We start from the raw sequence: 25938 nt of genomic DNA, 5'->3' as shown, positions 1-25938 counted from the left end.
AAATCAAACCACCACAAAAAAAACCTATTCAAAAATACTCAAGAAGAAAATACACAAGGAAGACAATCATCAGGCGGCAGAACAGATATCTTCTTCAAGAATATTCGACTCCAAATCTTAGAAACAATATGAAGGTTTTATTAATTCATTTGAAGATGTGAAACCATAAAGAATGAATGACGGAATGTTACTTGACGAAACCCTAACTCCACCATGAAAGCAAGAAAGTAAAAGAAAACTTCTGGAAAGTCAAAAGAGGCTACACATTAAAAAGAAATAACAAAAGTGGAAAAATTGGTCGTCAACGGCAGACGCCTGGATCAATAGCGCCTTCATCAGAGCTTCTTCAAGCACTCTCCCCAGCACTCTTTCTGACAGCAAACGTTCCATCCAAACGCCTCCTCGGCAGCAGCAACCTCGGCGTTCCATCCAGAAGCCGCCTCAGCAGCTGCAACCGCAGCGTCCCATCCAAAAGCTACCACAGCAGCAGCTTCCACTTCCTTTCCGGCGTTTGCTTCAACAGCAGTCCCAGCGTATGTTTCCGTATCTTCTCCAGTTGCTCCAGCATACATTGTCTCCGTCTCTTCGTCCGCCTTGACGGCATCCTCAGCATTTGCGTCAACACCCCTGACAACAGTTTCAGCGTCCACTCCAGAAGTTGTTTCAGTTTTGTAAATCGTGTCGACGTTTTCCCCATGAGCCTTTCCAGCTACTTCTTGAGGATGTCCCGGTTCGTCCGCATCAAATTCAAGGATTACGATCCCATCATGGATAGGGTAATTAAACTGGTCCTCACATAAAAGTTTCATGGACTCAGTCTTCCGCCGCTTCAACCGAGAGGAGAATCGTTCAGCCCTAACATTGGGTTGTAGAAAAGCTTCGTTGCTTTGAGATCTCCCGACAAGCTGGGATTCTTCATCGTGCCTCCACCTTTCCTTCATGTCCACTGAAGCCAAGAGAGTCAAAACACACATCCGCACTCTGCATAAATGGGCGAGAGACATGTCTTGTATAATCTCGTCAGCCTCACGGAACAGAGAATCAATTCTGTCTAATACCTCCTCATGAGAAGAAGACTGGTTTTCATCGGGTTCAAAATTTCTTTCCGAAGAGGTACGATCATCACTGGAAGATCCCATTATATGCTACAAATTTTTTTTACCACGTTTGTACCAGCAATCTACATAATGAGGAAGACAAAATGGAACTAGGGGAAGAAACACGATACAATACCTGTGGGGAAGATGGACGCGATTTTTATGATGATTTGTATGGGCGAAGGATTCAGGGTCACCTCTTATATTAAACAGAAAATCTTTTACCAGCCGTGAATTAAGGTTTCACACGCGTGATACCATCTGGATTAGATATTTCTTTATACGGAACAATTAAGGTTTGGTGTCCGAGTCATTCTGACTTAGCCTGTGCCATCCTCCTATCAAGCGCGTGTCTCAAGACAACACCATCGTTTCTCTGCTTAGCCAGCGTCATCTCCGCGCCAAGCCTTCCACGCTCAAGCCAAGCCGCGTCCAAGTCGTGTCCAAGCCGAGCCGCGTCCGAGCTAGCGGTACCAACGACCCATGGCCAAGATGAATCTATGCAAAGTCCGCCAGCACAAGGATCACGGATTTCTCATGCCTTCCACTAAAGGTTAGTTAAATTTCCTTGGCGATCTCTTCACATGTCGCTCTCTCAATTTTTCTCTCTCCTGTCACCATATCATGCTTACCCCGCAACAATGCCACTGTTACGTGCTAAGCAGGGGACTTAATGTTGATGCTGGTTTTTAGCTTAGGGTTAAAATCGTAAAACCTTGCATCAGATGTGACGTCACTCTGCAAGGAAGCGGTGCTGCGAGTACTAAACTCTCCACCGACATATTTATTGAGCCTCTCAATACACTTTTATCCATAACACTCTGTAAATTTCGGCACCTCGCCAATACGAGACTCGCTGAGTACTTTCCTGTGCTATGTTCCCCAGCAGAACCCTTAATCGGGTATAGCATGACGGATTTATGTTCACTCGCAGCGGAGTAGCATGAACCTCCAAGTACCAAAGTTAAGGCCATTGCACGAAATGCTCAGACAGAAAGCACACTGCATTCTGTAGATAAAGATTTTGTATGGCATCATACCAAATCCATCTAATTATTATGATAACTCGCAAAGAACTCATAAACCCAACTGTTACCAGAATTGCATCTACTCCGCCGTCAGGACGAGAAATTGGAGGAGCCATAGAGAGCCGACCCTACATTACTATTGCTGATTTGATGGAAAGGCAGAAGGTTCTCGCCAGGTCCCAAACAGACATGGCCTCAACCCAGAAGGAGGTGCTTGCTTTTCTCAAGACACTGAAAGAGCGGCTACCACAAGAATCACGCCAGCCAGAGCCAATGAGGAACACATCCAATACCCCTGTCGCTAGCACCTCAACATGGCACACTTTTGTAGACGAAAAGACTCGCCCGGGAACTTCGGCTGAAAGAAATCAACCGCCCAATTTTTTCACGAGAGAAGATTTGGAATGACTTCTCCGAAACCGGGACAAAAACGACTTCATGGACATGTATCAGCATTAGCCCCCATATCCTCCTGAAGTACAAAGAATTCCTCTTCCAAGGCGGTACTCTTCCCCTCAATTCTCTCTGTATGACGGTACCGGCAATGCGCGTGAACATGTCTCTCGATTCTTGGAGTCCCTGGGGGAACACGAATATAATCACGTTCTCCGTTTGAGGGAATTTTCAAAATCACTTACTAGAAGAGCATACACATGGTACAACAACATAGGAAGCATATCCAACTGGTCTGACATGGTTGCATCTTTCTACGAGAAATACTTCTTTGTGTCTGAGAAAATTACCTTCTCAGATCTATGAAGGATGTTTCAATGAAACAACGAACATCCGAATGATTTTGTCAAAAGGTTCAGAATTAAAGCGCTCGATTGTCATGACCCAAACGTGACCGAACAACAACTGGTGGACTCCTGTATCAATGGCATGATTCCCATCTACCATGCCTTACTGGAGAATCTGCGATTCCAGACATTCTTTGAGCTTCATAAAGCCGTAAAACAGTCAGCCACAACAGCATCAGCGTTGTTGGAAAGAACCAGGCCAACTAGAAGCGAGGACGCACGCGAAACTCGAGGAAATATACGCCTCATCAATAAGAAATACAACACTGGTCCCTCCTTTGTGAGCGTGGTAGACGAATGAGGAATAAGGAAGGCTCCAATAACAAAACAACCATCCAAGCGCGCAGCGCCAGCACGACAGGAAGCTCCGTCACAGAAGACCACCGCTAAATCTCTCATGCGACATCAAGAGGCTGGAGAAAATGTCTTGGATTTCCCGTTCGCAATCGAAGAAGTGATTGAACTCTTGGAAGCATGGATCCAAGACGACGCCATCAGGCAACCTTCTATCAGGCGCCCACCAATCGAAGCCGAAATGCTAACCCCAAATATTGCCGCTACCACAGATTTGTCCACCACCCGACCAGTGACTGCAACAAGCTGAAGCATATCTTCAAATAAAAGATAGAAGCAGGGGAGCTTCGACTAGACAATGAAAGAGTTCACAGAGATCCACTTCCAGTCAGGAGTTGCATGGGCTCTGGGGACTCCGTACACGAAACTGTGCAATCCATGATGCAACATGTGTGCGAAATTCTCTACCTCTTCAAGGCGTCAAGACATCTTCACATCCATTAATCGTGTTGTATCGGGCAAGCGACTCTTTCCTACTGAAGAAGCCACACCAGAACCCAAAACTCTCCCAGGAAGCGGTGCTGGAAAATATAACTAGGGACTGCTGACCACGGTTCATCTGAGGAACGCCAAGCTCGATAACACATTCATCGACGTGGATTCTGACTTCAACATCATTACCATCAAAACTCTGAGAGTTGTGGGAGTTTTGAAGCAGGAGGATACCCATTCCCCAACCATGGTGAAAAACTTGGAAGGAGAGGCGATATATGCGTACGGCTACATCAATATTGAAATCAAGGTGGGAGACACTCTAACACATGGCAAATTCAACATTTTCAAAGAACTCTCAAGCTACGACATGATTCTGGGGTGCACATGGGTACACGGTAACAAAGCGAAGTTAGGGGTATCCCCTCTGCCGATGTCGATACCCGAAAGAATTTCCAACAAGCCGTCCAACTTTGAAGATTACATGCTTCCATATCAACAACTTACCAATGTAACTCAATTGCCTGGAGAAAGCCCGTCGACATTCATCCGCGGATTCCAAACACAAGTAAGTCTAGGTAAACAACCCTTTCTGCACCCAGTCACCTCTTCTCTCGGCCAAGCATGGGGACTCGGTCCGATTACCAACCTAGGCGTCATTAAGTGATGTGAACGGGATGTTGGGCCTTTCAAGTACTTTGTCAAAACTTTGGAAGCTGTCACAGCCAAACATGACGAGTTCAATCAAGTGGTTGTGCAACGCTCCAACCCATTTGAAATTGGAGATGTAGTAGTGAAGATGACCTCGTTTCAAGTTGGGAACATAACAGTAAAGATGGCCACTAGACTCGGTACGCCTAAAGAAAAGGAAGACGAGCCATATCTGGTGGCAGATGTTATCTTGGGTGGTTACTGCAATCTCATCAATACCGACAAATTGGAAGGTATCACGATTACTCGCGATGGCTCAAACCCTTCAATACCTAAAACGCTGTGCTACCTTCACCTCCAGCGTTCTCCTTCAGCATTTCTTTCAGCATTTTCCTTTTCATGCAATGTTTGTAACTCCTCAAAAATGATTGCACTTCTTGCATTCATGAGTAGAATTTTCAATTCCAATTATAGAACATCTTTCCTTGAAAAGTTTTCCCCTTAAAGTAAAAATACCAAGTAAACCTAAAACTCTCACAGAATCATTATCCGTCAATTGAAAACCAGAGAAATCAAGCCACCACAAAAATACCTATTCAAAAATACTCAAGAAGGAAATATGCAAGGAAGACAATCATCAGGCGGCAGAACAGATATCTTCTTCAAGAATATTCGGCTCCAAATCTCAGAAACAATATGAAGGTTTTATTAATTCATTCAAAGATATGAAACCATAAAGGCTGAATGACAGAATGTTACTTGACGAAACCTTAACTCCACCATGAAAGCAAGAAAGTAAAAGAAAACTTCTGGAAAGTCAAAAGAGGCTACACGTTAAAAAAAATAACAAAAGAGGCAAAATTGGTCGTTAACGGCAGACGCCTGGATCAATAGCGCCTTCATCAGAGATTCTTCAAGCACTCTCCCCAGCACTCTTTCTGACAGCAAACGTTCTATCCAAACGCGTCCTCGGCAGCAGAAACCTCGGCGTTTCATCCAGAAGCCGCCTCAGCAGCAGCAACCGCAGCGTCCCATCCAAAAGCTACCACAACAGCAGCTTCCACTTACTGTCCGGCGTTTGCTTCAACAGCAGTCCAGCGTATGTTTCCGTATCTTCTCCAGTTTCTCTAGCATACATTGTCTCCGTCTCTTCGTCCGCCTTGACGGCATCCTCAGCGTTTGCGTCAACACCCCTGACAGCAGTTTCAGCGTCCACTCCAGAAGTTGTTTCAATTTTGTAAATCGTGTCGACGTCTTCCCCATGAGCCTTTCCAGCTACTTCTTGAGGATGTCCCGGTTCGTCCGCATCAAAGTCAAGGATTACGATACCATCATGGGTAGGGTAATTAAACTGGTCCTCACCTAAAAGTTTTATGGACTCAGTCTTACGCCGCTTCAACCGAGAGGAGAATCGTTCAGCCCTAACATTGGGTTGTAGAAAAGCTTCGTTGCTCTGAGATCTCCCGACAAGATGGGATTCTTCATCGTGCCTCCACCTTTCCTCCATGTCCACTGAAGCCAAGAGATTCTGAACACACATCCGCACTCTGCATAAATGTGCGAGAGACATGTCTTGTATAATCTCGTCAGCCTCACGGAACAGAGAATCAATTTTGTCTAATACCTCCTCATGAGAAGAAGACTGGTTTTCGTCGGGTTCAGAATTTCTTTCCGAAGAGGTACGATCATCACTGGAAGATCCCATTATATGCTGTTTTTTACCACGTTTGTACCAGCAATCTACATAATGAGGAAGACAAAATGGAACTAGAGGAAGAAACACGATACAATACCTGTGGGGAAGATGGACGCGATTTTTATGATGATTTGTATGGGCGAAGGATTCAGGGTCACCTCTTATATTCAGCAGAAAATCTTTTACCAGCCGTGAATTAAGGCTTCACACGCGTGATACCATCTGGATTAGATATTTCTATACGGAACAATTAAGGTTATTCTGACTTAACCCGTGCCATCCTCCTATCCCAAGCGCGCGTCTCAAGACAACACCATCGTTTCCGCGCCTAGCCAGCGTCATCTCCGCGCCAAGCCTTCCACGCTCAAGCCAAGCCGCGTCCAAGTTGTGTTCAAGCCGAGCCGCATCCGAGCTAGCGGTACCAACGACCCATGGCCAAGATGAATCTATGCAAAATCCGCCAACACAAGGATCACGGATTTCTCATGCCTTCCACTAAAGGTTAGTTAAATTTCCTTGGCGATCTCTTCACATGTTGCTCTCTCAATTTTTCTCTCCCCTGTCACCATCTCATGCTTACCCCGCAACAATGCCACTGTTACGTGCTAAGCAGGGGACTTAATGTTGATGGTGGTTTTTATCTTAGGGTTAAAATCGTAAAACCTTGTATCAGATGTGACGTCACTCTGCAAGGAAGTGGTGCTGCGAGTACTAACCTCTCCACCGACATATTTATTGAGCCGCTCAATACACTTTTATCCATAACACTCTGTAAATTTCGGCACCTCGTCAATACGAGACTCACTGAGTACTTTCCTGTGCTATGTTCCCCAGCAGAACCCTTAATCGGGTATGGGATGACGGATTTATGTTCACTCGCAGCGGAGTATCATCAACCTCCAAGTATCAAAGTTAATGACATTGCACGAAATGGTCAGACAGAAAGTACACTGCATTCTGTAGACAAAGATTTTGTATGGCAGCATACCAAATCCATCTAATTATTATGATAACTGGCAAAGAACTCATAAACCCAACTAATTTGCAAATTAGAGTTTCGCGCCCCGCGCAGTATATTAGACCCCGTTGGTCGAAACCATGCTTAAAAAAGCTAGGAAACCGAATCCGCCACAACGCGCTAAAAGTGCGGCCGCCCCGTAGCATGCGACCCTCTTTCCGTCGACCAATCAGGTCGCTTCGCTTCAAATCCGCCACAGCGCGTTGGAAGTATGGCCACGCCTTAGCATGATGGCCCCAATTCCCGTCAACCAATCGGGTTGCTCCAAAACTTTCCACGGCCTCAAAAAGGTCGCCATACTAAGTTGGCTTCCAAAAACACGCCAGCTTCCCAAAACATGCCAGCTTCCCAAAAAACTCCAGCATGCCGCACGCGCATGCCACACATGCCATGCGCGCATGCCAGATGCGCTTACCAGACGCGCATGCCAGATGCGCTTACCAGACGCGCATGCCAGACGCGCTTCCCAGCAGACGCGCATGCCAGACGCGCACGCCAGACGCGCTTACCAGACACACATGCCGCACGCGCATGCCAAAAAGCATGCGCAAGCCATGCCAGCCACACTACCACGCCTCTGGCCACCAACGGAAGGTAGCCATAATCAATGGCTACCCTTCCTCCTGAGGTACGGATCTCATCCGTAAAAGTTCGCCACCAAGCATGTGGCAACTTCTGGCCGCAATGCCAAATTTCACGATTTGTGTCAAACCCTAATTTGGCCACGCCAAAGGCATGCACAAGCCATTCCAGCACCACGTCCACGCCACTGGTCGCCAAACGGAAGGTAGCCGCGATCAACAGCTACCCTTCCTCCTGAGATGCAAAATCTCGTCCGTCGAAGGTCGTCACTGAACCGACAAGCCTCTCTATCTTAACTTGACACACATAGCAACATGCTACACGTTTTCCAATGAAAACACTCGAGACATCCAAACATGTCACAAACTGGGGATGCTCATCAGGGTATTGGTCTGGCGGTTTACAGCGTGCGGCGTGCAATACTCCCGTTACAAGAAAGTATCATTAGAGTGAGGCGGTTAGTAATGTTAAGAAATAAGTGGTGAAGCGCATCTTCATTATGGAAACATCAATTCCAGGCGTTACCCGTTACCACTTTTCCACCACTCAACCGCTTCCACTTCTTACGAGGTCAGGATACGTTTTATTACGACTTGTATAAATAGGTTTCACCTATTTCCACAAAACAACAAGTTTTTGGTCAGGAGAACAATACACATCCAGAAATCACCTGGTAGCTTTCCATTCAGCTCGTCAGTTCAACTTTCGGATACAAGTCGCAAAACACCCACACTTCCAGAATCAACTATTCTGGCCTCAACACTTTCTTCGCTTCCCTTCCTAAGACCAAAGAAAGCCTGTAACAACCATTTATATGTTTAGGCCAGGATTATACAGATTGATCTCTCGAATCAAAAGTACTCCCGTGCAGTACATTGTTTTGGGTTTAGATTTGTTTCTCACCCGCACTCACACGAAATTACCGAAATCAGCAGAAACGGTTTTCACCCACAAACAGTTACCTATTGCATATTTCTGAGTTCCAGCATCTTCAATGATGTATTTCTGATTCAGATTTTCCCATATTTCATGTGCATTTTTATAGGAACAATACACATCAAACAAGTCATTAGACAAAGTACTGAGTATAGTATGGCGACCTACCTTGTTTGCTTTTTTCCATGTATCAATATTTTCTTCATAATTTTCAGAATCTTCGCTTGGTTTTGGTTGTACCAGATATTCGGATAAATTCCTCAGGTCCAACGAATTTAAGATTTTTTCTTTCCATCTCTTAAAGAATGACCCATTAAAAGGTTCAATCTGCGAAACATCAGGAAGAGACCGAGAACTAAACTTTATAGCAGCCATACGAAATCTATTCTTAAGATTGTTGAAAATCTTCTATTGAAATTGGATGTTATAACCGTGGACAAAATGGATCGAGGCGTGACGAAACTTATTGTCCTTAAGAATAGATTTCGCCCCTACAGTGCAAACGATTAATGGAGTCTATTCCCCAGGATTCAACGATCTTAATCCGGTAAGAGTGCACTCACAATACAGGATCCTTATGAACAATACTAAGTATGTTTTCATGGCAATCATAAATTCACAATGGTGTTGCTGATTAGAGAGAAGGAGAGAGAGAGATTGCTCTTTTCATGTCTTGCAGTTGAGAAGTCTCCCTGTTTATATAGATATTCAACAGATGTGTCTCTTAGGATTAAATCCAATTATACATCTGTTCATCCTTTATGAAACTGTTGATTGATGTTAACCAATCAACACAACACTTCACTAAGTGGTGCAATTCTCTTTGTCACTCTTCTCTGTAACCAACCGATTGTAACTTCCCGTAACTTAACATGTTACAATTAATATGTATTTTGAAACTCGGTATAAAACACCAACAACATTTATTAGACACTTTACTCGCCTGATTCAAACATGTACATGATGTACGCCATCCACAATCTTTAGGAACCGTATGGGAGAAAAAAATTTGTTTTCATTCATTCACTAAAAGGTAAAAAAGATATAGTTTCTTATGCAGCATATTGATGAGACGGGGTTTTGTTTTTGCTTACCTCTTGTTAGACTGCAAGTCTTAATCATTCAAAAATAAATAATTGTTACATTGCCAATTAACAGTGAGTTGGATGCTTAATGTTATAATCCTACATGGATTATTATTATCAGCAAAGAAAATAAAAAAAATTTGTTACATTGAAAATAATTAGTCGCTTTATTTTGTTATATCTCATGATTCCATAATGCGGATAAATCGGTTTCTCCTCCAATATTTTTCTTTTAGAGTCATTGCTTCCATAAAGAGGGAAATTTTTCGAGTGTTTATCACTTACCAGCAATGTCATTAATAATTTATCAAATTCAATTCCTCCAACTTCTTATATTGGCCATTAATTCAGTAATCACTCGTATTTGTTTCGGGACTAGGAGCGAAGTTCGTATTTGGTCTAGACTCTAGAGAGATTGTATGCGAAGGAAACAAAGTAATACTAGCATTTATCTCCACCGTAATTTATAGCTAAGTTTAAGTTCACACCTCGTGAAACTTTAAGAAGTCTAGAGAGAGTCATACTACTTGAATTACTTGACATGAACTTCTGGTGCATCCAAACTAAGTTATTGTATTTGTATGTATAAATTGCATTTTTTTTCTTAATATATTTTTATTTGGTTTGAATGTCTTTCAATTTTAACGAAATCAAAAACTGTACCATCTCAAATCCATATGGCATATATATCATTTTGTAAGTGGAAAAGATAAAAAAAAAATTAGTACTTACATTTTCACAAGTTACTATTCTGCTTTAAGTTTAACCATTCGAGGTACCGGTCGTACTACATTCCATCTGTTACAAAATTAGGTCCCCTAAATCGATGTTGAAAATGAATAAACTGAAAAGACTTGGGCGATTTCTCTTACAGCAATATTTTGTAAGTTTGATATGACCGCCAACAACGCGAAGAGTTTCTGGTCCATCACCGGTGTATTAAATGTTGGATACAAATTTGACATCCATGCACAATATTTGAGACACAATAACATTCTTCACGCACGGTAGCATTTGGTAAATGTCTGGCTGCATAATTTGTACCGCACAGGTAAATTGTCTGGCTGCATAATTTCTTTTTGACAAACTCATCCATCTAAGAATTAAATGATATCACCAAACTTTGATTTACTCTTCAAAAACGGTTGAAAATAATCGATAATTAATTCCGAGTTGAATTATTGTGGACATGAGTTGTTATCAACAACAACAAATACTATCATGCGAAGTAATTCTTTATTAGGCTAAAGTTGTAACAATAAAAGGCACCGCCAAGAAAAAAACCAAAAATGGTAAAAGCCATGAACAAACTGACCTACTCCCACCTTCAAGTATTAAGTTGTAGCTTGAGTGATCCTGCAAAAATGTCTATTTCGAAGTTTCCTAACATCTTACGGTGTAGTGGCTATCAAAATCAAGTTCTATATCTACCAAAAAAAAATTTAATTACCATTTGACAAATGAAGAAGAAATCGGTACATATTCACATCAATAAAGAATCTCTCTCAAGAAAATAATTCAAACTTGGAAAGTAGTAATTTCTTGGGCATGTGAACGATTTTAATTACATTAATTCAGTAATTAATTTCTTTTCTTTCAAATATTTTCAAATTCATGGTCTTTCTTTCTACGCACTTTCCTCAAAGTCTATATAAGGAGGGTACCAAGTACTGAACTTCCCACACCCATTAGCATTTGCTTTACAACTTTATCTGTCAGAAAAATCTCCCAATTCCTTCTATTGCTTTCTCTCTTCTGATCTTGTTCTTAGTTTGTTTCTTGAATCTCATACTAGTAATCACAAAATATTGATCATGGGTCTCGTTGAAAGAGTTGTGTTTTTCATGGTTTTGGCTGCTTTATGTGTTGCTTCTTCAATGGCTGAAGTTTACAAGGTTGGTGATGACAATGGATGGACTACTCAAAACATGCCTGATTACCAAAAATGGTCTGCTTCCAAAGCCTTCAAAATTGGTGATTCCATCGGTACGTATTTTTTGCTCTATTTCTTTGATTCTTTACTGATAATTGGTTGAAGATTTTTCCTTGTTAACTCCTAAACATAATTTTTGATGATTTCTCTGTAAATGTTTTACCATTCTTAATTTCTTAATATGAAGTTTCTAATCTCTAGTTTTTTTACTTTCTTTTCTGTTGTATTTGTATAGTTTTTGAGTACTCGCCAAAGGATAACAATGTGATTCTAGTGAGTTATGATGACTACAAGAAATGCAACGGTTCATCACCAATGAAAACCTTCACCTCTGGCAAAGATACAATTCCAATTATGCGCAAGGAACACCTTTTCTTCATTTCTGGATTTCCTGACAGCTGTATAAAGGGACAGAAGGTTGATATTAGAGTTGCTGATACCTCTGTAGCTCCAACTCCACCTTCAGCACAAGGACCTTCTTCTTCCGCTCCTGCACCTTCACCATCAGTCAGTGTTCCAGCTCCTTCACCAAACAGTGCTATGTCTATTTCCAAGGGTATTACTGGGAAGTTCGGGTTTGTTATTCTTGCAGTAGTAGCTGCTGTTGCTTGCTAGGTTGGTTTGCCTTGGATTGTTTTTCTATGGAGTTATTGGTTGGTATGGATATTGTTTTTACGGTTTTACTTTCTACATTGTTCTTAATTTAGTTACTATTGTAATGGAATGTTAGCATATGCAAGCAAGTGATGGATGTTATTATGATCATTTGAAGAAATACTAAATTCCATAGATGGATGTTATTATCAATTTGATTTTAATTTAATTTCGTAATCATGTTAGAAACATTGCCTACTTAGATGTATAGGCTTATCAGTTCATCCCTGTGTTCATCAAGATCAACTGATTTGGTTTTTCCTCCTGAATAATGCACCATGTCAGATATTCACAATTTATTTCTATCTTGCCTAGTAATCTACCAAACTAATAGAAATCTTTTGTCTTGCTTTAGTGGATTTCCAATTCCAAAGAGTCGCTTCTACTCTTGAAGAAATAACTTGGATTTGGAATAAGAATTTCAAAACAAAGAATTTGGTTACATTTACCAATATTTACTTTATTTATTTTACAAACAAGCAATCAGCTGTGTTTCGACATCCATGGAGCACTACTTGACACTGCCCTCGCTTTCCTTCTGTATGGTAGAGTTTGTCCTGTCCAAGAACATAAATTTCCAGAATTGTGCGCATAACTTCAAACGGGGAGGAATTTATTTGGAAAGTTTATTTCTCAGTCTCGGTTGTGTGCGTGATACTTAAATCACAGAAATCAGTAGTTAATCATAACTTATTAATCTCGTGGTCTGTTCAAGTGAGTAGAAGAGGTTAAATGCTTGATGATGTCAAAAACAGAACTAAAACTAGGAGTAGGTAGGAGGGTTTTCTTATTAAGTCTGAAATTTTGATTCATCAAAACAAAGTTAAACCACTCTCTTTAAAGATGTACAGTACACTGAAGGGGGTTTAAAGTAAGAAAAATATGAGGTTATAATCTTGATTGAAGGAATAAATACATACCAAGAAACCATCATAAGCAAAGAAATACGTAGGCACAAAGGAAATGTAAGACTACAAAGGAATGAGAGCAAGTGTACCTGATCGATATTAACAACATTTAGTTTGAAACAAACGTTTTTCAGACCAAGTATTATACAGAAATTAAAGTAGTTTCACCATTCAGTATGCAAATAAGATCAAATCCAAAACAAAGAATGGTAAAGACAATCAAGAGCTACTGACAGTGGTCCTTACCCACTGGAGCCTCCAATGATCAAGCAAATGGGGTTCGGCCCTAAGATTATGTATATCAACACTGTTGAAATTGCCGATCAAGAATTCACCGTACAAAGGAAATAAAAGACGTAGCAGTGCTAAACAGAAACCACAGCTAGCTATATCTGAGCTCTGTTTTTCCACTATTGTAACCATCACTGAGGACTTGAGAGGCATTCAAAAATGTGGCTCTAAACGTAGCAAAGATGCGTAGTTTTTACCTTGTTTTCAAGAGAACCATTGAGTTAGTGAAATCTCATAAGAGCACCAATGACCAGGTAGTGCTTGGCTTTCTTCCAGTGATGCTATCACACTTCTTGAGCTACCTTCTAAATTGACTTCTCCAATTCCTAATTGGGAAGCCCCCTTTATGTAAGAGCCGGAATGACATCTTGCTAGAAATACTTCTGTCCGCTAATCTATACCTGCATACAGTTGTATCAAGTTAGACAGGGATTGTGTTTCTCTGAGCAAACAGACATAATAATAGATATCATTAATCTTTTTCATTTTATGTTGGAATCTAGATGCGCATTCTCATTGATACACATCCACTAAGAATACCAAAGGAATTGTCAATGTTAAATTTAGCTTGCACAAAGGATGAAAATCATAATGACATAGCGTGGATCTCGCAAAAATCAATTAAAAAAATACCATGCACAAAACAGCCTATTTGACATTCAGCTACTTTAACTTCTCGTGAGCCCTCATACAAATGATGGGACTCTTATCAGGAGATAAACGAGACCAACTTAGGAAGGAACTTCTATGATAGCTAACAAATTCAGTTTGCAGTTTGTCAACCAGCTAAGGTATTTGTTTTAGAAGTCAGAACAGCCAAAGGTCTGCCATTTTCCTAGTACTGATTATTGGGGAACTTATCCGGCTACAAAAACCCATCAGTAAAAGTAGGTCTATGTTATGTGCCATTAAATCCTGACAATGTAGCATGTTTGGTACTCATACTGCCATGACTGGATAAAACTACAAGAAAAAAATACACCAAATTTACTCATGATTCAATACACCAAACCAGTGTTCTAATTAACATTAAACTCGAACATTTTAGTCACACTTCCCCTAGAATTAATAAAATTGACAATAACGATAAAAAAATGCCATCAAGGAGTTTCACCGAGAATAATACCAACCTTTGTTTTGAGAGGAAAAACCATAATGACATTCCCGGATTCGCCCGCATTTACAAGAATTCCTCCACCACATTCCTAAACAGACTCCACTGAAAAGCCATTTGTTGCTGATCTGGTCAAGAAATCTGCAAAATTTGACTATTTGAGAAGGAGATAAAGGAAACATAATTAATGGAATAGAAAGGGAAAAAGAAAAAAAAATTGAAGCATGGAATAGAAAAAATGTAAATGGTTAACTCTCACCTCACTCTAGTCGGCACATCTACTAGCAAATCATCATGTTAATTCAAAAAAAAAAACACTAAAGAAACATAGTCGCGAAGCCTATTTTGACCTAATATGATAGTTCAGTTTTGCATATGGCAGAGGAGGTTTGTTGTGTATGAAAACTTCACTCAAAAATTATCTGGTTTGGGTTTGTAATTCCTCATCAGTCTCCAACTCAAACTATACATAAGGGTTCACGACTCCAAGCTCATAAGAACAAAAAATTAAAAAATCATTATATAGGTGCAGAACCACATACGCAGCGGCAGAGCTGATGTCCTTGTTAGGAAGTACTCTAATAGACTATTTTTGTAACAATGTTGCAAGAAAGAATTCCTTAAATCATTGTCATTAAAACATTAATCTTCTATCATTATAACAAGATGACATTCAGAGAATTTGTAACCAAAAAGGAACAGTATTACTGTTGGCAACATAGAAGGGTGAGCAATCAATGAAGACAAATAATATTCGACTAACAAACTCCAACCAAATCAGTAAATTCAAAGTACTAAAGGTCATTGCAGTTTACAAAGGTCTATTTTGGCAGCACATCTTGGAGACCCCATCATAGGCAAACATTAGGCATGGAAATTTAATTTAAGTGACCCCATCATAGGCAAACAGTAACTACCTCCACTATGTCCCATCTGGAATCCACAATACTACCATGGACCTTTTTTTTTTGGTATACAATACTACTGTTAGACCTAATCGAACGGGGTGTCATGGTTGTGAGAGTCACATGAGGTGCATTACACATTAGAATTTCTTTTATGGCGCTGATGTATTAAAGTCACCCTGATATTTGGAATCCTAACAGAAAATCAAGAAAATAAACAGAAAACTGAAAGATTAGTACTTACTTACATAGAGGAGAAATCATAGTGCGATGGAAAGATAGATGAGGGATCCGTCCTCTTAGTTCGGTTGTGGCCTTGCGGGATTTCATGTAGCTCATTATATTGCTTTCAGCCCATGCAGCATCCGCATCCTTATCCTTTTCACCCGAACATCATTTGGTTCATCTTCGAAGTTTAGCCTTCTATGTGAGATGTTAATGGGGTTAATGGTGTCTTCCCTTTTGGACACACCTGACTAACATAACTGGTAGTGGGAGTTACAGGAGCACCACCTATTGTTACTTTTTGAGATGCTATTATGAAAATAGCATGGAACTCTGCGTGCTTCCTCAACATAAGAATTCAAAGTTTCTTCTCCGGCAATCAAATTGTGGTCGTTTCAATCCTGTAATCTCAACCAGTATCAGACCATAGACATCAAAATCAGGTCCAAATAAGAAACCAGGTAGACCCACTGATTTCTTTTTTATATCCTCCAGAGTGTACTTTTTTCGGTAAAAGCACAAATTGTAAATGAGTCAGTTGGAGTCTTGTGGTATCGGTTGATCTCATAGCTACACAGCTGAGAGCCCAGTGGTACCTGCAATTTCAAGTGCAACAAGCCAAAATCAGAAACTGCTTCGCCTCAACTGCTAAATTTCACTGGTGGACTTATATATTCAATGAGACCGGAACTCAGTTCTCCACCATATTCCACCTGCCACTTCGTCGATCAATGAATATAAAATAGCAACAACTGAACACTTAAGAATATATGCTTAACAAGACATGATCAACATAACATTTAACAATATGTTAAACTGCATAACTGACACTGGCGTTGAAGACGACGACGGCAACAGCCACCATTTGAAACCATGTATGCTGACATTACAAAATGTTATTTACTCTTAGCTAACTGTGGTTAATCGAATTCTCCCTAGCTACCTAGCTAAGTGAAGTAATGGTTCCACACAATTAAGGAACAAAAAAAATCAATATGATAAAATGTATTAGTTAATTATCTCAAAATAGACCATTTTAACGGTTTGCAGCTTGCAGGTGCGCTTCCATTTGTGATTTGTGTAATCCCCAGAAATGGGAAGTCATAACTTTTATGGTTTAAAGGTAAAGTAGTAATTCATCTGAATTTTACAGGATATAAAGGAGTTATTCATGAAATTGAACTTACAACTAAAGCAATCAAACATGTAAAGAAAAACGTGAGGGATTCTATAAGATGCCAACGTGTCCTTAACTTTCTTTAATTTGATTTTATGGACACACTCAATACTTTAGGTGCATTGATCCAAGATCCACCATGCACCAACACCATCAACCAGCTATTACTTATTTCCTTATCAGCTTACAAATTACAACCTATTTTGGTTATTTTTTTGAGATCAAACACATCAACCCCCTATAAAAGTAAATCAGTGTCTTGTGTGTGCTCACTGCTCATGTTAACATCCATGCTTAGGCTAAGACGAATAGACAACAAAAGTCACCTTGTCAGTTACACAGTATGACAGCAGTACCCTGGTATGTACAAATAGGCTAGCTTGTTCTAGAATTGATATGTACAACAGGGAACTCAAGACACATACAGAACATATGAAAGAAAAGGTCAACTAACAAAGACATTGGTGATGGATATGGAGGGCTCTATCTAGAACATATTAGAGTAGTATCCCAATAAGAATGGCTCGTAGTGTTGGGATGTGTGGATTTCCAACATTTTATACAACATTACATGACATTCAGAATCTACATCTGGTTTAAGTATCTCTGTCCAAGACTATGAAAGACAACTACTGCGAGGATGGTCAGCAAGAATGCAAGATATTCATTTCGACAACATCATGATAGTCTTTAGAATCAGAATAACATTGTTCAAGGACAAACACAGAATAAATGTCATCAAAGAATGAGATTCTTTATGCTAACACGTTAAAGATAGGCTATAATGAATCTGTAGATGTGGCTTCAACAACTACCTCAATAATAATAAGTTGCAGTCCATATAACCATCAAACACTGTTGAAGTGACTAATTCCTGGAAATAGGGGGCTTTGAGAACAAAGAAATTGTTGGAGTAACCTTTTCTATTTAGCAACAACACGAACGTTTCTTTTTGGGCGAAATGATAAAGAAGTACCCGGAGACACATATACAAAAGCTCCATACAGAAATCCACAGAGAAAAGATACAATTGTTCAAGATGCAGAATGAAGGTCATATTCATAGCATTTTGCACAAACATAATCTGTTTCAAAGGGTGCAACGATAAGCTCACACAAGAAAGGGTACAGATTTTATATAAACCAAATAACAAACCAAATTTCTGTGTAAATTAATGATAACCCAAATTATACATAATAGTACATGTTTACACATTGAGACTGCCATTTCAGGAGGGTGCCTCTCTTTCTCAATAAGCCTCTCTTCATCAACCTCATTATTCCTCTCATCACAAAAGCTTTCAACAAAAATGGGCCTCTAACACCTAAAGCTACAAGGCTGGGACAACTCTACTTATAGATCTCTTCTTAGTCAAAGCTCTACACCACATCAGATAAACAACACAGGTCTTTCCGGCTTAAATTATGACACATTAAACTTCTACATAAAATATTTCATTTTTCACGGAAGATAGCTCATAACATACTACCAGTAATAGCTATTAAAACAGTAAGAAAAATTTACTCAAATACACATAATACTTTGATTACAAATGTTTTTCTTTTTGCCCCTTCTCTTGATTCTTTGTGGAATTCTGATAAATTTCTTGATTAGAGTAAGTAAACAAGTAGGATCCTTCAAAGTTAAAATTGTGTATGAGAAAGATTTGTTTGTTAAATTTCTTGATTACTGATTTTGGGTATTGTAATCTGAGATTGTTTATGTTAATTGTTCCTTTCTTTGTGCTTGTGTATGAATAATTTCTGTTTTATGGAAAATTGTCATAATTTGAGTATCAGTTATTGGGATTCTTAATAATCTCTTTACATTTAATCAGTTATTGGATTCTTAATACTGGGTTATTGATTACACATACAGAGTAAGGAAAATGAATAGATTAGAGTAGAGTACTTACTTGGTTTGGTTTAAGAGGTTATATCATAATAGTATTGAAACAAAATTTCTTGATTCCTAGACCAGAATCCCATATAATAAAACCATTATTATTCAATTTATAACCCATTTGCGTTCTTTTCTACTACCTGATCCAAAACAACCATTGATCAGGAAAAAAAACCTTGAAATTATAATACATTAATGAAATGAGTGCTTGGGAGAAAGTAAGACCTTTTTCTTCATCTTCTTCTTCTAATAGCCACCACATGGCATGAGCTGATGATCACCAGAGACTAAAATAAAAAATCCAATCGAGAGTAGTTGCAGAGGCTTGGTGTTTAAAGGAGAAGTGAAACTAGGGCTTTCTAAATGAGTCTTTTGATTCATCGAAATGAATCTACATTGATTAGTAACTACTACAGTGAAGGAAGGGGTTTTCAAGCAAAAGTAAGAGGTTTTAATGTGAACCGCAAGTGGGTTTCTCGTTCTTTATTCTGATTTGACAATACAGAAAGAAACCAGTTTCTAGGGTGTTGACTCACTGAATTGGGTTTGGTTAGAAAAGACGTGCCCCAAGAATACTACACAGACTAGTTAGCAATTCGGAATTAGGCATCCGTAAATACGGAACGACAAATGTAAGTGTATTATTCGGATTCCTAGAAGTTAAATTCAGTCAACAATCTGGTCAATAATTCGTGAATCAACAGTAATTCGAAACGGTATACGTACGAGTATAATTCATTTTAGAGATATGAATTCGGAATACAAAATTGGGCATGTGTTAAATATGAAACAAAGATTAGCCTAAATATTAAATTGATTGGGAGAGGTGTGATTAGTGTATGTATATATTTTACATATATGTACTCTAAACATCAAAAACGTAATGGCTCAGTGGCTTGGAGCAAGGTTCAAGGAGTTATATACTTGCAGTCCAAATTTCTCACTGTAGATATTTTTGGAAAACACAAAAACAAGGCAGAAGTAGGATTGTTCATGGTCGGTTTTGGTTCGGTTTCTAGCCAAACCAAAACCGAAACTAATACTATCGGTTTCTAAAAATCTAAACCAAACCAATCCAGTAACCATTGGTTCGGTTTTCAAATGGTTCCAGCCGGTTTCGGTTTGTCTCAGTGGTTTTTGGTTAACCAATAGTTATGTCAAACGACTCAAACAAAAAAAAAACACAAATTTACAGATAAAAAAATCATAGCTGCCGATAATATTGGTTTACAAAAATTTACAGACAAAAAAAAATAATCAAGAATAGCTAAAGCTTACTCTAAATCTAGAGATCAAAAGAAGATATATAATATATCTTAATTTAGTTATTGACAAACAAAAAAGAATGAAGAAGGGAAGAAGAAAGTCGAGTAGCAGCAGTGGCTGCTGTAGTTAGGGGTGGAGAAGGGAGGCGACTGAGAGAAGGAGAAAGAGAAAGAGGGAGAGTATTATAATAAAATATTAGATTTAGGGTTTCTATCTATCCTCTAAATCAATGGGTAGAATCTAATACTTGTAAATCAAGGTAGAAACTAAGTTTAAAAATTAATCGGTTTTCCAATGGTTTTTGATTCGGTTTTAGAGGTCAAACCAAACCAAAACCAACACTATCGGTTTTCCACTTTCTACACCATAACCAATCCATTAGTAAATGGTTCGGTTTGGTTTCTTCCTAATTGGTCTGGTTCGGTCCGGTTCCAGCGGAAAACCGAAATCATGTTCAGCCCTAGGCAGAAGTGAGCGTTTAGGCATTAAAAGACGAAATCAAAATAAGCCCACAAGCAGTTGCTTGGAAACTAGTGGGTCGAATCCGTATGGCCGATTCTGGTTCGGATCGTCAAAAACGCGTATATTTCGGATTGCTCACAAAGTTCACGACTTCAGTTCGATATTTCAATCCGACATCTGTTTGGTTCGTGAACAACCGAACGTAAAAATTTACAAGTGATTCGACGAATTGCTAACTAGCCTACAAAATACTGGAGTAGTAGAGTTACAATAATAAGGAGGAAGTCAGGATAGATTAGTTTTATAACGGGTTTGGCAAATATTAAAAATAAAATAGGGAAACTCTAAAGCTGGGACAAATGATATGGTCCAAATCTGGGACAATGAATCCAGAACTTAGATCATTCCTCTTTTCACACGATGAAGTCATTATCCTCTCCACCATTTAGATTGTGCCACATCTTGTTCCAAAATTGAACCATCTCATGTTGTCCCAGGTGAAGGTGGATGTGTTACAATAGATCTGTTAGCACTAACTTTACTTCGTAAATTACAATGCTTATTGGCAGAAAGAATGACTAAGAAATTTACTAATGATTTGACTCTATTACTCGTCTTATCGGATAACAATATGTATCGTACCGGTTTAGAATGACAACGATGAAATTGGTTTTGTTGATTAACAAAGGCAAGTTCAGAAGTAAGATTATTCAATTGTTACTAAAGGGTCTCAACAATTCTTGCCAACCCATGAAATCAGGATCAAATATTCTACCCCTGCACCCCACTTGGGAAAAAAATTCTGTTATGGAATTTCTTTTCAAGAAATGGCTTTTAGTTGAGATCGTAAACTTATCAAGTCAAATATGATGTCATGTTACATGTGATTCAACGATTTTGATTTAATTTTAGATTTTGCCCGGAAAAAATAAATAAATTTTTGGCAGTTACATGGTGCGGGTCGAGATTCTTAGCACCACTAGTCATCAACTATGAAACCTATTATTGGGGATGGAGTGGGGGACATTTGAGGGCTGAAGAATGACAAAAAGGGGTAATGAAATAGTAATTTTCAAAACCCCGGCCTTATCTTACTAATTTACTAATTTTGTCACTGACTAATATGCCATCAATTTAAATAGTGCTAATACAATTGATTGCGTTACTAATTAATGAGTAGATTAGCTTAATGAATTTATTTATATTTTGAAAATCGTTTTTTTTTAAACTTTTTTAGAGGAAAAGTACAAGAAGGGGGACCTTTTTGATTTTTCTTTTTTTAAAACCTTAGAAGAATATAAAGAAACGTATGCTCAAAATAGTCAGGATTACCTATGACTTAATCCGATAAAAACTTTCGTGCTTTTAATCTCTTAAAGTACATTAAAATTTTGGATTTTTTTTTTGCAATTACGGCCGAGAAATCATGAAATCTTAGTTGTAACACCTGATTATATATGGGAAAACATTACATCCCAGCCATAAACAACCATTTACAATTGGGAAATGAAGAACATCTATAAGTCACTCCAGGGGCTGGGAACTGAAGAACCCCTATCAGTAATATTATTCCCGAATAACCTAATTCTACATTCGGCTAGGTTTATAAATTTAGAAAGCCACTATTCCTAGCTGTAAGTGACTTTGTAGGATGAAGTTTTAGAGTTTGAACATCCACTCGGACTTCAAATGTAAAACTTTTTCATTCATTAAACCACGTTACAACCCATTAAACACTTCCTTAACCCACATTACAAAAAAAATTAATATTTCCTACGATTTATTAAAAAGTCCTTGACGTGACATGAGCTTCGTATTCGGAATTTGAACATTTTCATTTTTTTCTTAACTTTTATAGCTTGAGCTACGACTACAGCATCAGTTTTATCCGTGAAACGAAGTTGATTATAAATAATAAATAGAGCCATATATTTTTCAAATTTTATATGTATAACTCCATATCGACAAAACGAATCAACTCCGTCAAGATTATTACTGTTACCGGTGTTACTACAAAAGCTTTTATAAATCTTTTTTCAATAACTAACACTCACTAAGCCACCTTGCCTTCGCTTTTTTCCCCTCTTTCGATAACATAGTACATAGTTTTGGCAAATAAATAAGCCTTCATCTAAAGCAAAGTTGATTTTATCCATTTTTAAGTATGTTATATTTGTAACAGTTTTTGGGGGAGATTATGGATCTAGAATGTGTGATTTTGATTTGGATGGGTGGCTATATATAGGTAGATGTGACCGCTATATTCTTCAAATAACTACCCAAATATGATGTGCTTGGGGTAGACCACCACCTTCCATTTATGCACCACCAACCCCTTCTTCTTCTTCTTCTTCTTCTGTATCACCATCAGTTTCTTATTCACTAGTTTTATTAGGTCATGTTAGAAGAGGTGGTTCTTCACCATTTTGTTGTTCTTCTTCTTCTTCTTCGTTGTCATCTTCTATTTGAATAATGAACCCATCTGATCATCCTCATGTTTCTCAAACAATTACCGATTTTCATTCTCTCTCATTGTTGGAGCATTGCTTTGTCGAGCTCGCATGCGTTGCTATCTCAAGCATGTTTGTCAATGTTAGTGATCAAAACTGTAAGTCTTGATTTCTAGCCTATATAGCTAAAGGTCTCGGACTAGGATAGAAAGTGTAGTTGAGATCAAGACTCCATGACAATCATCATACAAGACGAAGGACTACTCAAGGAACTGGTGGATCTTCATCGATTAAAAGGTATGTGCACACTTGAACTTACATATCACTCAAAAGTCTATCTACTCTATCTCATACTCTTGAGACAAAATTCATATTGATATATACACTTTCATTATACACATTTGCTATTTCGAGCCGAGTTTAACTCGTCTATCTATTTCTCGAAATATGTGTTGGTAATCTTTCACTTTAGCCAAATTCATCTTTACCTAGTGAAAAAAGTCATGTTATGTTTCAATCACTTTGGAAATTGCTCTAACGAAAAATGGTATGTGAATAACGGCTATATAACGTCCTCTGAGAATGTTTCAATGATTGAAGTGACATTTTAGATTACATAACCATCGGTAGGATATAAGCATTGTTGTGGAAACACAAATATGTACAAGTCTTTATTCCTTGAACCAAAGTTTGCGAACTTTGTTGATCAAGAAAAACGAAATGTGGCGTGAGCCAAGTCCGCGAACTCAGTCCGCGAAGCGGCGTAAGTTCTCGACCCGAGAATTCTGCTGGAGTTTGTGAACTCCTTCCGTGAGCTTAAGTTCGTGAACCCAGTCCGCGAACTTGAGTAAGTTATATCTGAAATCGGTTGTTCTTGAACTCATGTTTATATAAACTAAGGAATGCTTTTTCAAACCATGGTTATAAAGTTCATGAACCGATTCGAACGAATAAAACCGTTTTTTCTTCGATTGTGTCTTGTGTAGTTACATAAGATCTAAGCAATTGAAAAACTCTCTAACTAGTTCATTTGAGTCATTTGGACTAGTTACGGTGAAGAAGAATATGGTGGATATGAAAGTAATCATATGGATAACCATTTGGTTAACTATTGTTGAACCAACAAATGTTAATGTTTAGAAACGGCTACATAAACCCAAAATTAGACATTTCATTTGTGTGTAACAAACTAAGTTTTCGATCCAACGGTTGAGAAATATTATCTTGAATCTAATCAGGTTTTCCTCTAACGGTGAATATTGAATGCTTTGTTACCAAGCTAACATTGATTGCAAACCCTGATGTGAAAGACTATATAAAGGAGAACTCTAACAACTTGGAAACCTAATCCCCACAACTTACGTGTTATACTAGTTGTGCTAAGCTAGAGTCGATTCTCCTTTAACCTTTGGTTAGTTTCTTCTTCTAAACCAGGTTAACGACTTAAAGACTTCATTGGGATTGTGAAGCCAGACCGATACTACTTTTCTTGCAGTTGTGTGATCTGATCTTGCTGTTTCTATTATTACGAGTACAATTGTAATAATTCGGTTGAGATTTATATCTCCGATAGGCAAGATAGAAAAGTAATCACAAACATTTCGTCTCATCGTTTGTGATTCCACAATATCTTTTTTTGCTGCGTCGAATAAGATTATTGTGAGGTGATTGATAATACTAGGTTGTTCAATTGGTTCCTGTTCACCTTGATTTATCAAAAGACGGAACAAAAATCGTAGGTATATTCGTGGGAGACGGATTTATCTATTACCATAGACTTTTCTCTGTGATACAGATTTGTTTATTAAAGTCTTCGACTTTGGGTCGTAGCAACTCTTAGTTGTGGGTGAGATAAGCTAAGGGAATCAAGTACGTAGCATCCTGGTAGGATCAGAGGCGTAGGAGCATAACTGTACCTTGGATCAGTGTGAGATTGATTGGGGTTCAACTACAGTCCAGAACGAAGTTAGTTTGGAGTAGGCTAGTATCTATAACGGCTTAACACAGTGTGTGTTCAATCTGGACTAGGTACCGGGTTTTTTTTGCATTTGCGGTTTCCTCGTTAACAAAATTCTGGTGTCTGTGTTATTTCTTTTCCGCATTATATTTTGTTATATAATTGAAATATCACAAGTTGTGCGTTTTTCAATCAATTATAATATCCGACCTTTTGGTTGTAGATTTAAATTGATTGACACTTGGATATTGGTCTTTGGTACCATCCAAGTTATCTCTCTTTGATAAAGACTCGCAGATTTCTATTTTCTTGAGTAAAGATCAAATCGAGAGATTGAGATATAAACTCTTTGATATACTTTTTATCTAGATTGAGTCTGACTGTCTAGTTGATTCTCTAGAAAGTATATTGGAGTTTGTCCATACAGATTGCTAAGCGAAATATTGGGTTTGGTTGTTGTACCCCCGTTTTTTCAATTGGTATCAGAGCAGGCAAACATGTTTAAGACCTTACAAGTCTGTGTTTGTAGCGATATGACTCTATGGACAGAGGTGTTATCTCTATTAACGTACCACCAGTCTTCGATGCCTCTAATTACTTATGGTGGAAAATTTCTATGCGAGATTTTGTTCAAGCGCGTGATTTTCAATCATTGATTTATGTTGTTAATAGCTATGATCATCCCGTCGTGGCAGTTGGAGATGTAAACGTTCCCAAACCTATTGGTGAATACAACCCTGCTGAGATACTTGCTGCAAAGAAAAATTCCGATGGTTTGAATGCTATCATACATGCCATTACCCCAAATCTTCAGCACCATGTCTCAAATTGCACTAAGTCGCAAGAAGCTTGGGATATCTTAGAAACCGTATTCGAAGGTAACTCCAGTGAAAAGGAAGCTAGGATTCAAAATCTTAATTCCAATTGGGAAAACCTTCGTATGGCAGATGAAAAAACATTTGATGAGTTTAATCACAAAGTGTCTGAAATTGTTAATGCATCTTTAGCATTGGGT

The 25938-nt window shown here is 38.7% G+C and overlaps 1 protein-coding gene and 1 long non-coding RNA gene across 3 annotated transcripts; one reads left to right on the top strand and one right to left on the bottom strand.

Moving 5' to 3' along the window:
* Nucleotides 1-11350: 11350 nt before the first annotated feature.
* LOC113314224 (mavicyanin-like) lies at nucleotides 11351-12446 on the top strand. The gene is made up of 2 exons (XM_026563000.1): nucleotides 11351-11665; nucleotides 11848-12446. The coding sequence occupies exons 1-2, from the start codon at nucleotides 11494-11496 to the stop codon at nucleotides 12225-12227; spliced, it is 552 nt and encodes a 183-aa protein (XP_026418785.1). The 5' UTR covers nucleotides 11351-11493; the 3' UTR covers nucleotides 12228-12446.
* Nucleotides 12447-13257: 811 nt separating this feature from the next.
* On the bottom strand, nucleotides 13258-19196 carry LOC113314421. Of its 2 annotated transcripts, none has more exons than XR_003342397.1 (5): nucleotides 19014-19196; nucleotides 18802-18928; nucleotides 15729-16305; nucleotides 14596-14720; nucleotides 13258-13866 (listed from the first exon to the last, which is right to left on the bottom strand). It is a non-coding gene; the product is annotated as an uncharacterized LOC113314421 (long non-coding RNA). The 2 variants fall into 2 exon arrangements; XR_003342396.1 differs by having other exon boundaries at nucleotides 15733-16305.
* Nucleotides 19197-25938: the final 6742 nt, after the last annotated feature.

This window comes from Papaver somniferum, chromosome 9 (genome assembly GCF_003573695.1).
Source record: "Papaver somniferum cultivar HN1 chromosome 9, ASM357369v1, whole genome shotgun sequence".
NCBI lineage: Eukaryota > Viridiplantae > Streptophyta > Magnoliopsida > Ranunculales > Papaveraceae > Papaver > Papaver somniferum.
Note: the sequence above shows the minus strand (reverse complement) of the source record. Positions and strands in the feature narration are given on the sequence as shown.